The sequence below is a fragment of the Strix uralensis genome, chromosome 6, assembly GCF_047716275.1.
Source record: "Strix uralensis isolate ZFMK-TIS-50842 chromosome 6, bStrUra1, whole genome shotgun sequence".
NCBI classification, from domain to species: Eukaryota; Metazoa; Chordata; class Aves; order Strigiformes; family Strigidae; genus Strix; species Strix uralensis.
This window is the reverse complement of record NC_133977.1, coordinates 11,269,353-11,286,266: the sequence shown is the minus strand read 5'-3', so window position 1 is coordinate 11,286,266 and position 16,914 is coordinate 11,269,353. Positions and strand designations below refer to the sequence as shown.

General features: G+C 37.0%; 1 protein-coding gene across 5 annotated transcripts in view; it reads right to left on the bottom strand.

Annotated features, from left to right (window-relative positions):
• Positions 1 to 16,914, bottom strand: part of MYO1B (myosin IB) — a 116,716-nt gene that overhangs the window by 4,527 nt on the left and 95,275 nt on the right. For 3 of the 5 annotated variants that reach the window (XM_074872731.1, XM_074872732.1, XM_074872733.1), the window contains exons 21-30: positions 16,402 to 16,470; positions 14,654 to 14,740; positions 14,277 to 14,363; positions 11,562 to 11,648; positions 8,345 to 8,419; positions 7,797 to 7,931; positions 6,806 to 6,912; positions 3,663 to 3,795; positions 1,976 to 2,128; positions 922 to 1,049 (exon numbers count right to left, since the gene is read on the bottom strand). In XM_074872731.1, coding sequence (XP_074728832.1) covers positions 922 to 1,049; positions 1,976 to 2,128; positions 3,663 to 3,795; positions 6,806 to 6,912; positions 7,797 to 7,931; positions 8,345 to 8,419; positions 11,562 to 11,648; positions 14,277 to 14,363; positions 14,654 to 14,740; positions 16,402 to 16,470 — 1,061 coding nt within the window. The remainder of the gene's footprint in view (positions 1 to 921; positions 1,050 to 1,975; positions 2,129 to 3,662; positions 3,796 to 6,805; positions 6,913 to 7,796; positions 7,932 to 8,344; positions 8,420 to 11,561; positions 11,649 to 14,276; positions 14,364 to 14,653; positions 14,741 to 16,401; positions 16,471 to 16,914) is intronic. The other 2 variants (XM_074872734.1, XM_074872735.1) reach the window with 2 other exon arrangements.

The following is a 16,914-nucleotide window of genomic DNA, read 5'->3' as shown; positions in this document are numbered from 1 at the left end:
CAGAGGAAACTGGCAGATGTCATTTTCAAGGAAAGAGCAAAATTAGCCTTTAAATAAACCCTCAAATCTGAACAGATACAAACTGTACTCGCCATCATGACTCTAGAATACAAGCAGCGTGGGGAAGTCAGATAAAAGGTTCAGTTTTTGCCTACAGAAATTTGTATTGAAAATGAATCAACATTAGTGAAATTAGGGGGCGCTTCACACAACAAATGGAGCGTGTAACCATGGTGGAATAAGTAAGGGACTCTTTTACACACACACACACTCACTCTCTCTCTCTCTCTCTTTTACACCATGGTTATAAACAGTGCAAGTGCAGTTCTTACTTAAGGCGAAAATAAATACTAGTTTGAGATGCAAGCTTTTTATCAAACAAAGCTTTTTAACAACCAAAAAAACCCAAACAGCAATAGGTGGTTCAAACACCATCAGCAGGAATTTTAAGAATACATTTTTCACTTTCACAATAGAGAAGGTCCTACACTACTAGCACCACCATTACATGTGTTTGGGGGGAAGCTTTTCATTCTGTATTGATTGTTTTCACTACAACTTGGCACCTAGTGTCCAGTCTAATCAATAAACATAGGAATATGTGAACTTTTCAGTCACACACAGAATGATTCTCTCAAACACAGTATCTCTTAGTTATTTCTACAGCAGCAATTCTGCTTCACAGCCCTATTTGAAACTACCTTAAGAAAAGCACATTTTCTCTAATAACTTTCAAGGAAATAAGAGCCAAAATGAATACCAGAAATGAATACACACTGAAAATTGGATCCTTATTTACAAGTATTCTGTCAAAAGAAGTATTAGTTACACAACAGTGGTTTGTTTTTTTAACATTAGATACTTGACTTTTTAGCATGTTGTATTGAAGCATGTTGTATTTTAAGCAAACAAGAAACATACTCATCAGATATCTCAATGTTGAGCTTCTGTTTGGTTTGGCTGAGAGTAGTGCGGTAAAGTTTAGTGGCCATTTCAATAAGGTGATCGCTGCTGAGCAGGAAATCTCCTTTACCAGCAGCTCCTGAACCCTGAAACAGAAAGGAAAGTAGTCAGGACTACCAAAAACTGGAATATTAAAAATATTAAATGCCAGCCAAGCAGGAGGTTTTACAAGGAGTCTTCTCTACCCAGCACAATGAAACAACAGTCTTTTGTCTTGTAAATTAAATAGGGATGCAGTGCAATGAGTAGGATCAAAATGCAATTCACTCTCAAATAAACTACAAACCTGTTGAGAAAGTTAAAAACACCTTCTGACCCTAAAGGAGGGTCACCTTCATTTCTCCTACAAAACTGTAGTGTTTCTGTATCCCTCTTCTGGCTACACCACAGCAAGCTCACAATATTTTCAGAAAGAAAGGGAAAACAATTACCAACATCAGTCTTAGCATGAAGCTGGTCAGTATGAGAAGACACTATATATGACGTTCTTCAAATCCATTTAAGCTAGAATACAAATGCCAGCTTAATGATTTTAGCAGAGCAATGCTGACAGTGCAGTGAAGCAAATATAGCACTGAACCAAGTTCTTTAGAACTGAGTAACCAAATTAGCTGTGCCATAACGTGGATTTCTTGGTATCCCATGAAGAAGAGAGAAATATCCTGCCAGTGTGTCAGGAAGAATTATATGAGCAACTAAAAAGGAAAACACCGCCACAAGGTATCTGAACCAGATTAAAGGCCCGTATTGCAAATGGAAAACTCCAATTCTGACAAGGCTACAGTGAAATATGAAGTCTGATTTTCACAAGCAAATGATTGTTCATAATGTAATAACTGTTCTCATTTGGCTTCAGTAGTTCTAAATCAAAGTTTTTGCAGATATGACAAAGTTCAATAAGCTTCTAAACTTACAGGCTAACTACTATGATTTAATGCTATAATTAATAAACAATTTTTATATCACTGCATGTAAAACAGTCATATTATTGTATTATAAAGTTATAACAAACCTCCTTGAGGTGCACTGCAAAGAAGCCATCATTTTGAGAGCTCATGGACACTTTGGTAACATCTCCCAGTGGAACCTCTGACTTGATGTTCCCAGATTTTTGATCCGCAAGAAGAACATTATTTTTGGTTAATAAGAAAATCCTGGATGTAGCCTGTGAAAATACGAATGCATACAAACCATTATCTACACAAAGAGAGAACTGGTCTTTACTGAGCACCTACTAGGACTACAAGCAGTTCATAGAGTTAATAAGTTTGGCCCATATTAGTAAACATGAACATTTGATGTTCAGTAAAAGCTGCAGATCAGTTAAAATCAGGTCAAATTTATTTGTGTCTAATTATAGATTGAGAAGCTTAGCCCGTTTTGGCACACATGCTTAGGTATAAACAGTTCCTTTAATTACTAGCTTATAGTTATAAAATTCAGGAACTGAAACTCAGAAACTATGCAAATCAGGATAACCTCATTTCTTATGCTCTGTCGATCCCCAGGAAAACCAATGTACCTTTTCAGTGACAGCTAACTCAGGACCAAGCCTCACTATTTACTGTTATTCACCAAAACTCTGTTGCAAAAGAACACAAATCACATAGGTATTCTCAGTGTTATGTTCTCCTCCCTTTATCTATTGGAATTATTCTTTAGGACGACAAACATTCGTATTTTCAAATGACAAATATTTTTAAAGCATGAATGTGTATTCTTAAATTCATCTTAGAAAATAACAAGAGAAATGAGAACTTAATCTACATATAGCTTTTTCTCCTGTAAAATTTTAAATAATAAAATCTTAACTATTATAATTAAAAAGCAGCTGTCTTAAGCTCATAGAACCATAGCTCATTATAAATTTAGGGGTTTTTTAAATCTTGAGAGCTGTAGCCTATGCAAGTACAGGAAAGATAATGTCTTCATTTAATTAGCTTCTTCTAAACCAGAAAATTAACTTGGCATCAAGAACAGGCAACCTAATTTCACTCCCACAAAGGCATAACTGACATCTACTACTTCTAATATTTAGACAGATATGGTGAAAACAATTACATTTACTAAGGGAGGATAATACTTCCTGTTTTAATAAGTATAATTTAAATGCAAAACAAGTTCTGTGTTGGCAGAATAAAAAAGTACCCAACATATTTAACAGCTTTATTCAAATGATACAAGAAACTTGCCTCTTCATTCCAAAAAGCTTTTGATATCAAACAGAAGACAGGTCACTTACAATTTTAAAACATAATAAAATGAGATAATCAGGAGCTTGAATGACAGTGTGAACCCTGAAAGGTTAATTTTTCTAAATACTTGAACAAGAATAATGGTCTCTAAATATTTATTTTCTTCAATTGGCAAATAGAAGATCTAAGTTTGGTACAGAGACTACATGTAGTTGTGAATCAATACATTCTGTTACCATTTGATGAGATGCCATTTTTATTTGGAAAAGTCGCTGAAAATTACAAATCCAAACAAACAATATTTTAGTAATCTTTACATAAATTTAAAACAGGTGTTTAAAATCACTAATTTACGTAAATCCAACACTTCCCAATTTGCCCTTAAAAAAAAAAGCATTTTTTTAAATCCTCAGATTACTGCATGACAGAAATGAAATCTCCCTCTCAGTTTATTTATAACGAAAAAGATCTACCCTTCTGGATAAAGCAATTCCATTTTATTACCTTCCCATTAGCTCTGTTGATCTTATTCACAACTTCTGCAATAATGATCTTTTCATCCACAGCATCTTTAAGTTTTTTGTACTTGGGGTTCTTGCTGATTTCCAGGTAAGCCCCTTGGAATGGCTGCCCAACACTGCCCAACAAAAAGGCAAGGGAAACAAGAGTTAAATATGAATCTCAGGGAAGAAGCAAACGTCCTGAAACAGTCACATTCTGCTTCAGGCTTCGCAGAGGCAGGAGATGCAGCAAATACCATTTTCAATGACTCTATACTGCCCAAAGCTTCCTTAAGCTTTGATATGCTCTCTGCCAGTGAAAGTCATTTGCTGCTTCATTTTTAGTGAAGTAATACTCTAAACAACCCAGAAACCTCTACTCACCTGTTTCAAACAACAATGCAAAATAGTTTGCTCTTGTCTAACAGAATAATTAGAACAACAAATACATAACTGAAGGCAAACAGGGCTCTTAATGTGGTGGGTTTTTTACGCAGTGTAATTGTCCTCCATCCTGCTGGGAAGCTGAAAATGGCAGCACCCTGCACTCTTCCCCAAGACTCTTCAGGTTGGTACCACCACTGACTCAGTGCAGTGGTGTAGGCACACCGACTGTGCCATGCAGGCATACTACATCAGAGGAAAAATAACTTGGGAATTTCTACACAGTAGTGTGGATACATCTCCCAGCATATTATGCCAGGGGAATGGAGAAAGGAGGATGGGTAAAAAATAGTATGTGTATTACACACAGATTCTTGTATACGTTAACAGCACAGTGATGGTGAATAAAGAGAAATTTATCACCAAAGACATAAATAGGAATTTTTTTTTTCCTTGCTCTGGAAACATTCTCCAATTAAGTAGGCCAAATTGCTATGGATATCAGGCAAAAGTACATCCTTGCATATGCAATCAATTTTGATTTAAAATCACTCTCTGAAAACAGGAAATAAAACTTCAGTAGGACTGACACCTCTGCTCTTTTGCAGTATTTCAAAGTGACAGACAAGAACTTGCCTTCAAGACCTGCTCTTGTTAAATGTGTACCAGCTCTTCATCAAGACTTGTTGCACTTGCAAATCACCCTGTCTTTATCCACCTCAGGGTTATACAGTAAGAGCTTTGCTATCAGGTAAGAATTGGTGAATACAGTTGCTGCTTGCTTTGTTTGTAACTCCCTTTAACTAATCACTTTGATTAAATTACAAAGTACTAAATCCAAAGCTTTCCCAAACTAGAGCCCAGGAGGAACCAATATATTAAGTGGAATAGCACTACCTTTGTAATTGCATCTCTGGCACACAGGGAGATGGGAGAGAAAAGGAAGGGTACTGGTATTTGAGAACTCACAAGAAGTCCCCCTCTGTTCTTAAATAATTGTATTATACACAGAAGATTATCCACATCCTACAAATCATTATCATACTAACTAATCACTAATTTCCTCCACCCTTAGGCCACTTAAAAAAAAAAAATCCAACAGGAGCTAATCAGCTCTGAATACAAGACAAAAAGAGATGGAAACATTTCTAAATGAGTGCAGAGTGGGAAAAGTATTCTAACTTTCTACCATGTTGGAACTTTGTTTTCTTCTGGTTTTATTAATTAGCATTATGAAACCACAGTCACCAACACAGTAGATTCCCTGTGGACTTTGTCCCCAATCAAACGATGACAACTTGCAAGCTAAAACTGAGATGAATCAACAGTTATCCTCTATCACATATACCACTTAAGAATGTCTTGGCTAAAAGTAACTCAGATATATCTTTTGTTGTATAATATTTCATTGTTCAGTCTTGGCGTAAAAAGTACCAAAGCAGAGATATAAATAAAATTCCTTCCTTCCCAAGGAGCTCTACACTGATCAGATGTATACTGACTCAAAGCAAAAAAACCTGCTTGCTCCTAGAAAAGTCCAAAGGCAACATCCTTCCTTCTCTTTTCCCAGCAGCATAAAAAGACATCCCAAAGTAAATAAGGAATAAACCACAAGCTAACATATACAGCCATTAAATAAGTGATCCACTGAAGGGAAGAAAGACAAACATATACAGAACCCATTGCAGGAAAAAAGGAAATGTCTCAATAAAAAATGAAACAAAACAAAAACAATGAAACACACAAACAACCGAGCAGTTTGTCCGTGCATGGAACTGCTCTCATCAACTCTTGCAGATTCCTGCTCCTCTCTCTACTGAACATTTTACAGTGCTTCTCATTTTACAGTGCCTTGTTCCTGCTCAGCCCAAACTATGGCTTAAAAAGAAAACTCTCCTGAGATGGACAAGACCTTTGCTTTCAAGAAAAACACAATTTCTAAGCTCATATTCACTTAAAAAGTCCAATTCGACTTCTTTCAAGGACATCAGATCTCTATTTTGTCAGTGTTATTGCGTGGGAAAAAAAAAGCACATTCCTTAAGTAAAATCAGATACTACTGCACTTTCTTGAGTAATGTTAGCTCTGCAGATAGCAATGACAAGAATTTATCAGTTTTTAAGAATTCAGTAATCTGAGAAACCAAAAAAATTATTTGCAGCAATTTCCCATTTTTAAAAAGTCTCAAATTAAAAAAAAATATTCTAAAATGGAGATGAACTTCTAAGCACTTTTTAAAGTACCCTTTCAAAAAGATATATACCAATGTATCTCTTAAATTACCTAGCCTTCGCATTAGAGCATTATGCTGAACGTACTAAGTCTGAACATGGGAGAGCTCCCTGGCCCGCCTCATCTGGGAGTGACATTGTGACTTACTGCCTTTCAGTTCAATCTGCATTTATTGCTTGCAGGAACCAGCGTGATGGAAACTAGGGGAAAGGGCGAGAGTTATTCCCTTCCACAAGTTCTCCCAACTTTTACAATGTGAACAGGTCATGGGGGGTTAGAACAACAAAACATCATGGCTTCTGGACAGAAGTGCTCAGTATCACTGGATTAGTGGGCTGCAACATCACCTAAATTAGAAGCAAATTAAGGTCAATTTCCAGGATTGTAAAGTAAAATGATGGAAGGACATTGCCAAACAAGGAAAATGCCCTTTCCTGCTTAAGATAAAAAGCAAAATCCTGCTTAGTTTTCTAAATCTATGTAAGAATATTGAATTTATTGTTCACTAAAAGCAGCAGAGTAACTCATTACCTGGCTGGATATAAAGCCTTCTTGTCCTTGAAAAGTTCGCTTGCTTCCAGTTTTTCTTCATATATAAGCTTCTGCTGATCTGTGAACTGGTCTCTGTACTTTTTACACTACAAAACATATATTAAACAAACCAAAAAATTATCCTTCCAAATCTGATTTGAAGCAGCAGCACCACACACTAATGTTTGCTTATTGCTCAAGACGCACATTCTTCATATACCTCTGAAGTGACTCAGCTCCATCCTACATGCCACTGTAGCACAGTGACAAACAGCAGAGGTGTTTTTCTCCTCACCCATTCTAGATACTTCTGAATTACACCAAAACCAGTATCTAAAACATCTCATTTAAGCATGCTGCATTTGAACATGAGCTTAATCTATCAGATACCAGTCATTAGAAGACTGTGCTTAGAACGTTCACAGAAACATGTATATATGCATAGTTCCACAATTGTGGAAGTTTATGTAAGCAGAGAGAAAGAACAAAACACAGTTGAGAGGATTCTGCAGGATCAGAAAGAAAAACTATTCCTTGACAATTCACATAGCCCACAAGATCAGTAAAACGTCTCATCAGCACTTGTACAGATTCTCGCTGTTCTCTCCATCCAAAGATCCAAAACGAATTTCAGCTAACCACAGCTCATAAGTAAAAAATTCCACGCGGTATGTCCAATGTTGGACTAAGAGCTAGTCCCAGTCCTGGCCACGGACACAAGTATTATAAGCTACCAATTAACAGGCATACTGCTTTCCTATTAAGTTAAAAGCTGATGGCAGGAAGCAGTCCTCTCTCCCTAGCCCCAGAAAGGAGTAGGTAGGATAGTTATACCCCTTGCAGGCCAAAGACAATGATCTTCTTCCAAAGAAATAAAATCATCCCAGCTGGAAGGGGAAGAAATACATCCTAAAAATAGGCCCTTCATGAACAAAACTACTGAAAATCATATGATGAAGTTCTATATAGAGTGGACCAGAATGTGTCCTACCCTCCACAGATGAAAAATCCTCTTTAGTTCCTTGTGAGTTGAATCCAAGAAAAGGTAAGGTCTTGCTGGCCAGTTTTTATCTACTGGTGATAAAGAAGGCATCTTATTCTTCATTTCCAGGAAGTATTTTTGCATCTGTGATAAAATTGAAGCAAGATGTTTTATTAATGTTCAAATACCAGAGTTATTGAAATAAGCACGGAAAAGCAGATGCTCTGTGATTAAAAAGCACAGTTACCAAACTGCAACTCTCAGCTTTCGTGAACCTGAATATGGATTTAAAAATTCAGGTATATTAAGAAATGCAGATTTAGATATCACAGAAGTGTGGCAAATGCTTAGTTAGTTCCATTGCCACATCTTCAAAACACTATCACCATTCTTTCTTTACAACATCAGAATATTTAAGTTGTCAATTTTCCATATGCTTAGCTTGGACATTTCCTTACAAAGACTATCAAGGCCATAATACAGCTGTTACTTTTGCTAGAAAACAAAAATATAAAACACAGAAAATGTACATGTGCTTTGTACGGATATATACATACAAGTCTCTGAAGGGTAAATTCATATATTTTTTTTCCAGCATTGGCTCTGAAGAATTTCCTGTACTCTCTACGGACCTGAAAAGTTAAACAAACGGTCAAAGTGAATACAAAGAATGAATTTGTTTGCACAGGTACTCTTTTATAAGCTATATGGCAGAAAATACTAAAAAAAGCATACAGACATGCAAAGTGTTCCCTAAAACAGGAACACTAAGTGGGTACACTTAAAATATATGAGCCCGACCATGGACCAAGAGGTCAGAAAGTTACCTTGGCTGACCTGAGTACAGTCATCTGCAAATTTAACAGAGAATGTGAAATACCTTCCTCGGAAAAGGCAAGCTATTCAAATATTGTTGAATTCACAGCATGAATCTATTTTTATAGGCTTTTACATAAAGTTGGACTGGAAAAAGTGAGGTATCATCAGTGATACATATTTTCTTGTGTCTGAAGTGACACTGAACTGATATTAATTACATAGTTAACTGATGAACTGTTTCTGATTTTTCTCCTTTAAGATTCTTAATACACAGAGTTTTCTATAATAAAAAATGGATTTTTTTTTCCACAGCAGACTTATGCATGAAAAAACTCTTTTCATACCAGCAGTCTTCATTCCAAAAAGGAAAAGAAGGTTTTGGTGCTTGGTAAGAGCAGAGAATCAACACAAAGGTTGCTTCATGTCAGTAAGCTTGATATTTGCTCCTAAAATTTATTTTAAAAAAAATAATCTGAAGAGTGATCACTGAGAACCATTTTTGCAGGTGATACTGATTTTTAATACATGCTTGTAAATGGAAGTTTCAGAGTACTTGTTTCTCCCTTTGTATTTCTCTCAGTGCTAATTAGGATAGTATCTAAATTCCTCCCTTCAGAAAATGCAATCTGAGAGTACAACTGGTTTGCAGTTTTATGTGAAGCCCAGGCTCACATCAAGTTAGTTGAAACATCCCCCAACTTTTTTCAAACTTTGGCACAGTCTGCAACACACCTGTTACAAGTTTTGAGCAAAAACCAGGGAAAACATCGTGGCTTCACATAATTTACCCCAGAGCAAATTTAGTGGTTTTAGCTAACTTGTTATGTGTTGCTGAGTTCACTGTAACCAAAAAATAAAGGGAAATCCACAGAGGAAAAACCCACATCAACTTATAAGAAAAAGTTTGCTTGGCTTATCCTGGCCCATACTGAGTGTCATGCATTTTAAGATAAGCCAGCATTTTGAAAGCAAGAATCTGTCACCATTCTGAGATTAAAAAAAACCCCACAAATGGGTTTTGCTTAATTACACATTAAGATGCATCAGCAAAACTGACAGCATTCAGCTGTCACCATTCTATGCAAATACAGCACATAATTTTTTCTTCCTCGCTTTATAAGAAAAATTATTAGAGTTCTTATTCAATGACTTTCTGTAAGGTTTAATGCTCTATAATTACTGTACAGCCTTTATTTATTATTCAGGGACGGAAATTAACACTCTCAAAGCCACTCCAACCACAATCATCCCAAATCTCGCCATATTCTCATAGACTCTCTTTAATGATGTTGCTTTGTATTATTCTCCGTGAGCTGCAAGGTGTGCAAATTAATTTGGAACAAAGGGACTAATATACACCCACACATCCTATTGGCACTGCAGGGAAGCTGCAAAGCAAGCACTGAGAAATGCAAGCCGTTCCAGAAAAGCCCAAGTCTGGAAAGCACCACAAATGCTATTAAAATCTCCTTACCATACAATTGGAAAAAAAAAAAAAAAAAGGACTCAAGAATTAATAGTTTAATCTTGATCATTTGTATCAACTTTAAATCTTCACCTCCATATGTCACAGGTGAAAATACCTTGCCATCAGACAAATGAGAATTGCCTGTGGTAACAGTGACATATTGTAATCACAGGCTATGTTTTTATTCAGAAAAATCTGCCTGTTTCAGGTGAAATGGAAGTGCCACTTACACTATTTAAAAAATACGTTGGAAAACCACACGACAGGCAGGCAGGAACATATTCCTGCTGTAATGTGCCTTAAAGGTTTTGGATTCATCAGTTTTCATTTAAATGCCGCTGTTTGATATAAAACAGCCTCTGAGTTCTCAGGAGGGACATATTCTTGTTTTAAAATCATAAAAACAGACCCACTTTGGCAGTAGTACCTGAAGTGTGATTCTGATCTGCAGAATGACTTCTTAAAATGGCTCCTTTGTATTTCCAGCTCTGGTTTCCATGTACGTATTGTAATGGATTTTTTTATAAACATAATACATATTGATTATATATAATGATATGGTTTTTAACTATTTTTCCCATTTCATCATTGTTAGAATAAGTATTAGAATATGAGAACTGGGCTTTAGTTTGCATTACCAAGCAAATTGTTCCTTTTTATACTTCTGTAGTCTACAATACCCCTGTTAGCAAAAGAGACACCCAGCCAAACAAACTGATTCTGATTTCCACAGTTCTTCAGGACTGCATCTGTAAAACTACGTTTGAAAACTGTGTTATGCAAATCATTTGGGCACAGACCTGAAACTTCTCAGGATGCCATTTTCATAGTCTATTTACAGAGCAGAACTACATTTTTCCAGATTACAAATGTGTTTTCTTTTGCCAACCAGTCCTTGAAAGAAAGAGACAGAAAACAAAAGACTCTTGTACGTTTCAATTTTTCTGGGAATTCATGGCTGCCACCAGCCATAGGTAACGGCATGCAATGCCATGCCCTAAAAAGGCTTGAAGGAAGCAGCAGGACATTATCATTAGCTTTACACCACGCTCTCGACACTGTGGTCAGGGGTCTAACGTGAGCAGCACTGAGAATCAAGCAGCTCCACCCTACTTCCCATTCAAACAAGCAGAGGTCACAATAAGAAAATACATCCTTGTAATCTATCCAGTAGGATCTTTGCCAACGTAGGTCAGGTTTTAAAGTCAACCACCGTAATTGAGTCCCTTTAATCTGACATTTGTCTTTCACTTGAAAACTGAAATTCCTGATATGAAAAAAACACCTGATGCCTAAATATTGCTGTAAATGAGGCATTTTCAGCTTACGATTTTTTCAGTAAAGTCCACGACAGAATTAAGCAATGTAATTCTGTGTAAAAGTCATCCCTACTAGTGAGCCCACGTAACTGCTTGTTTATTAAGTGTTAGTAAGATGCCACGCTTTATTGAGTTCATGTTGACAGATGGGAGTGTTTGAGAAAGTACCTTCAGTCCAAGCCAGTAAGCCCAAATGACTGCAACAGCATGCTTACGCCTAGCCTCCTCCTTCAAGCGTTTCAATTCCCTTCGAGCCTAAAAGGTTTAGATAGTGAACAAAAGAGACAGCCCGATGCCGATAGCACAACGACCAGGAAAAGGCTTCTCCCAAATAGAACAGCCAACTTACAATCAAGATAGAAAGATGGAAAAACAGCGTTTAACCTTTAAAACCCAATGTGTCAGTGTGAACTGGTGTGAAGCCACATAGGAGGTCAAAAAAGCTTCCACTGCTGCTTAAGTGGCATGCACAGATAAGAATTTTGTCAGCCCCATTATTTGCTATCAGTGTTTCCATCTTCTCTTCTGTGCACACCTCACAATCGGTGGTATCTTGTAACTTGATTCTAATGGAAAACTTTGCCTGCAGTTGAATGATCAAAATGATGCATATGAAAAACAAGACTTACTAAAATCTTACTATCTAGTCATTTCTTCCACTGGCAAGTGCCTGGGCAGAACAGAATCAACTCTGAAACTATGTATGCAACGATAAATTACTAGCACTGTATTGAGGGCTTTTATTCTGGAGGTTATTTTTTATTTCAATCTTTATGTACTTTAAAAAAAGTTCTCCAGCCTGGTAAATTATGTCTGTCTGTGGAATGAAGGGGTAAACCCCCCACACCTAGTGCCTTCCTCATGTACAAAGAGATAGGCACTTACCTACATTTCATCAATCATTTCCACTTTAGGAAAGCAATTTCCAAAGTATTCTAAACACAAAGGCACATGTGGGCAACTTAACAGAACCTCGTATTTTAGGATATATCTGCACTTGTCAAGTTACATGTTGTCAAACAGACTTGTGCAACAGCAGTTCCAGCCTGTGTCAGTTACCCTTTTCTGATGCAGCTAGAAAGGTTAATTTGCGTTAGATGCAGGCTCTCAAAGAATATGTTTTCACTCATCTGCTTGGAACAAAAGCTCCCACTATTCATATACTGCACTGTAAAAACAAGGACTCTGCAAAGCTAAGTATTTGTCTGTCTTGTGAAAAGGAAGGAAACTGAGTACTTGAGGTCTATAGCTCTTTTTTGTTTGTTTGTAAAGCAAGCAATCTCTGATGATCACTTACAGAAACTTTTGTTTTAAATATTCCCCTAGGAAAAGATAAAACATCACACCAATAACAAGTTTTATCTCTTACAGATACTGCAATTCTTTTTCTAATCTTAATTCAATGTAGATTATCTTTAGCTATATATATATTATTATATTTAATTATTTATACTTAAGGAATAAGGAGGCAATTTTTCATTAAATTCCTGTGAGCCATTTGATAAAAATAACTACTAAAACATGTTAAAAATGATCCAAATCTACTAAATATTTAAATGAGGAGCTGTAATACAGTTAACACTATTGCATCCGCTTTCTGGATGTGCCCTTTTTAATACTAAACAGCATCTTAAACATACGAAAATAAATATCACTTCTGCAGTACTGAGCAATTTTTCAGGGTGAAAGGAACTCTGGTTAAAAAGAAAATAAATTATCAATGTATTGCATTTAAACAAACATAGAGGAAACAGTGCGTCTGTCAAATTACACAGCTATCTAAATATCAAGCTAGCTCTGAAAAGTTCCAAAGTCTCTCTAGTATGAGGGAAATTCTGTATATGTTCGCTTGGATTCCCAGGGCTGCCATTTCATTAGAAATCTAATAGATTTATATCAAAATAGCAAAGGTCAAACTCAGCATTATACTCCAGATTTAATTTGAGCACATTTCTTCATCTAGTTGGCAAGGTGTTCTGACAACACTCCCCCCTCCCCTCCTCCAACCTAAGTAATAACTGGAAAATGTTTCAAACCTATTTACTGAATATGGTTTTCAACTAAATTACAAACTTATTAATCGAAACCAATAAATTTTTGACCTCTAGTGAACAGCAATTCAAATGTTCACATAACCCACAACTGCAGGCTGGGGATTAGCAAGAATCTTTCAGTGGGACTTTGCTTCTGAAAACAAACAGCTGATGCTGGAATTCCTGAGATTTTTCTAGGGCTGTAAGTTTAGAATTGCAAACTAACATAATTTTCTGCTAAAAGATCAGGTCATAAAACCATGCTTTACTTGTACTTCCTGAAATTTTCTTAGTGGTTCAAACCACAGCCAGAGAATCAATTAAACCAATTAAAATGAAAATTTAGTAAAACTTAGTAGCAGTTGTTTGAACTTGTAAAAATGAAGACCGTCCAGGGTACAGAATATACATCCTGATGAAAAGCTCAATTGGATGACTAAAATACAGTGTCACTGAAAGCACTTCTTAAGGGGGGAAAAAAACACACCAAAAACCCCAACCTTCTCTCCCCCCGCAAACCATGCTTTGCATATTTACATGTAGTTAAGTGCACTTCCTAATTGGAGAATACTGTAGTCCAGTCATTTTTAATCTAGTCTAATGGCTTGTTAGTGCAAATCACTACTTGGTTGCCATGCAAAGAATTTCCTACTCTACAAAAAAAAAAATGACATACAGAATGTTGTCAGATTTATTAAGTGTGGCATGAATGGAGATGGAAGGAATCAATGATCATGCTCTATTATTTTAAAGTCAATTGTATTAGTCATTAATTCTCACCATTTACTACTGATTAAATATTGATATTGTTGGGTAATGAAGGGGGGCATGTGATATGTGCATGAAGTACCTTATATCCAAGCCAGTAAGCCCAAATAACAGCAATAGCATGTTTATTTCTAGCCTCCTCCTTCAGTCGTCTCAGTTCCCTTCGCGCCTGTGATGCATTTGGAAATGGGATATAGAAAAGCTTAGGAAAGAAAAGGTTACTGCAAGTTCCCAATGGTGCAAGAAAGAAAGAAAGAATCCAGTCTCTACAGACAGCAAATATTAAAGCGTGTCCCAGCTTCCCAGACTGCACCATCTAAAACATGTTAGCAGCAAAGAGAAACAAAAAAAATCAGCAGTTTAAGCCACTAAAAATATGCCCAGACAACTTTATCCTGAACGGCCTTCCTCATTCTATGTAAAGACAATGAAGTGCACAATTTGTTGCCACCTTCTTACCTGGGTACCATGCCAATAAGCAGCAATTATTGTGGCAGCCTCATTACAACGCTTCTGATGCTTAAGTTCCCGAAGAAGTTTCCGAGCCTGTACACAATTGAAAATATTATTCAGAAAAATAACTGTAATTTCTTTATGATTTTAAACTAAGGCACCGCAACCTGCAAATGTAGGCAAAACCAAAAAACAATGCCTCCAAATCCCCAAGCAAAGAAAGTCATAAGTGCTATGCAGCCTAACATTCCCTATTCCAGGGAGGATTCTGTGCACAAGTAAGAGCTTGGGACTGGCAGTTCAGGGGATCTTAGTTCAATGTTTAGTTTTCTCCGAGATTTGCTGCATCACCTGAGATATCTGTACGTCTGTCTGTACAATGGCAACAATACTTCTCCTGCACACAGTATATGTCTTATCCATTTAGACTGCAATAAAGATTCAATCACAAGTAAATTGCCTGGCTTTAGGTCACACTAACACCTGCTGTCATAGCGGGCTTTTATCCATGTCAGTGCTACTGCAAAAGAGCGTGCTCTCCAATGACAAACAAAACCATAACTCAAGATGATGCTTTTACCCAGTTTTCTTCAAATAACGCTCATGGGAAAGGACAGCACGTCAATAGTTAGACTGAAAGGATATTTTTAACTCATTTAAACAAAATAATAAAAACAAAATAAAAATCAAGAAAAATGGTAAAATCAAATTACGCTAGCTATATTGCTGGCAAACTTTAAAACCTTGTGAGCAGGAGAGGGCTGTTTACACCTATAGCTAGTGACTGCAGCCCCTTCCTTCCCTGTCTGACAGGAAGGGAATGGACTCCAGAATTAAAGGCAGTTTTCTCTTCCCTAAATAGAGGTGAAAGCCACATTTAGTGTGGTGGAGGAAGGTTAGTAAGAGAACAGAGGAGCCCAGGGACATTTTTTCTGAAGCTGGACAGCAGTAGTTGCTTTAAGCACTGTGGCTGCTTTCATGTGAGCTGTTAACCACATTTTTACCTCTTATTACAGCATCACTCCTTAAGTCTCTACTATGGCTGCAGGATTATCCCTTCACAAAGTACAAAGCTCTCAGAGAAGAAGCAAAATTGTGGCAAACTGAGGCAAAGGACAAGCAACCAGTGATAAAATACTTGCTCAACATAAGTTGAGTACAGTACATTTTCACCTCTCTGCTTAGCACACAGAGGAGAATTGAAGACTTAGCACAAGTAACGTACTGCCCAGGGGACCCAAAGATTTTATTTTAAACCAGCTTTTAGTTTTTTTCATTCTTTGAGAATCCTGTTAACTGTAAAATAACCACCAACCACAACTTATTTCTCCCAAATCAGTCCAATGTTACAGTTTTCATAAGCTCAGAGTCCCAGACCATTCTACTTTGGAACTGCTGTGTACCTAGGTCTGCTCTGAACACCAGACTCACTCATCCATGCGCCAGCCCATGTAAAGAGGGCTCCTCTCTCCAAATTCTCCGGCAGAAGACGCTCCAAGGGTAACTCAGCAGTTGAACGTGGTCCCAGCCTTTCACTTGCACCGTTTGCAGGGATTCATAGCCCAGGCTACATGCAAATGTCCCAGACTCACCTCTTCTATGGCAAACACGAGTGTTTAACAATGGCTACAGCACAGCCAAAGCGCCATGGACAGAAGGCATGGAAGTCTGGAGGCTCAGTGCACTTGGAATGTGTTTTCTGACCTGCTCCTTACCTCAACATGCAGACACTGCCGCAGTAACAGGAAACTCACCTTCCATCCTCTGATGTAAGACTGTACTATAATAGCTGAACTCTTTATCTTCTGATACTTTTTTTGTTGCTGTATTGAAAATAAAAACATGATGCTTAGAACAGAATATTGTAACTGTAAAATATTGTATAATAAAATTTCGTTTTTAACATATGAAAATATGATTAAGGATAAAAGCACTAAATGTAAAAAGGGAACAATTTTTGACCAAGCAGATCAGAGAGTAGATTCTCTGTTCAACTCGAGGGGAAACAAAGCACATCAACAATGCTGCATGGACAATGTCACTCTCTCTTTACAGAAACACTAAGTTCATGGTCAGCAGCACAAAAGTGACATGGATTAAATACTAACAGTAACAGCTTTATTTGTCTTTCACTCCAACAGAGTAGTATACAAACCGTCACAAATGCTCAGGTTTGTTGGCTAAGCTTTTTACCATCTCTTCATAAGACTTGTGCTGTTCCTATTACCCGCAGTCCCTTTATAATACTAAATGCTGATGATAACTTA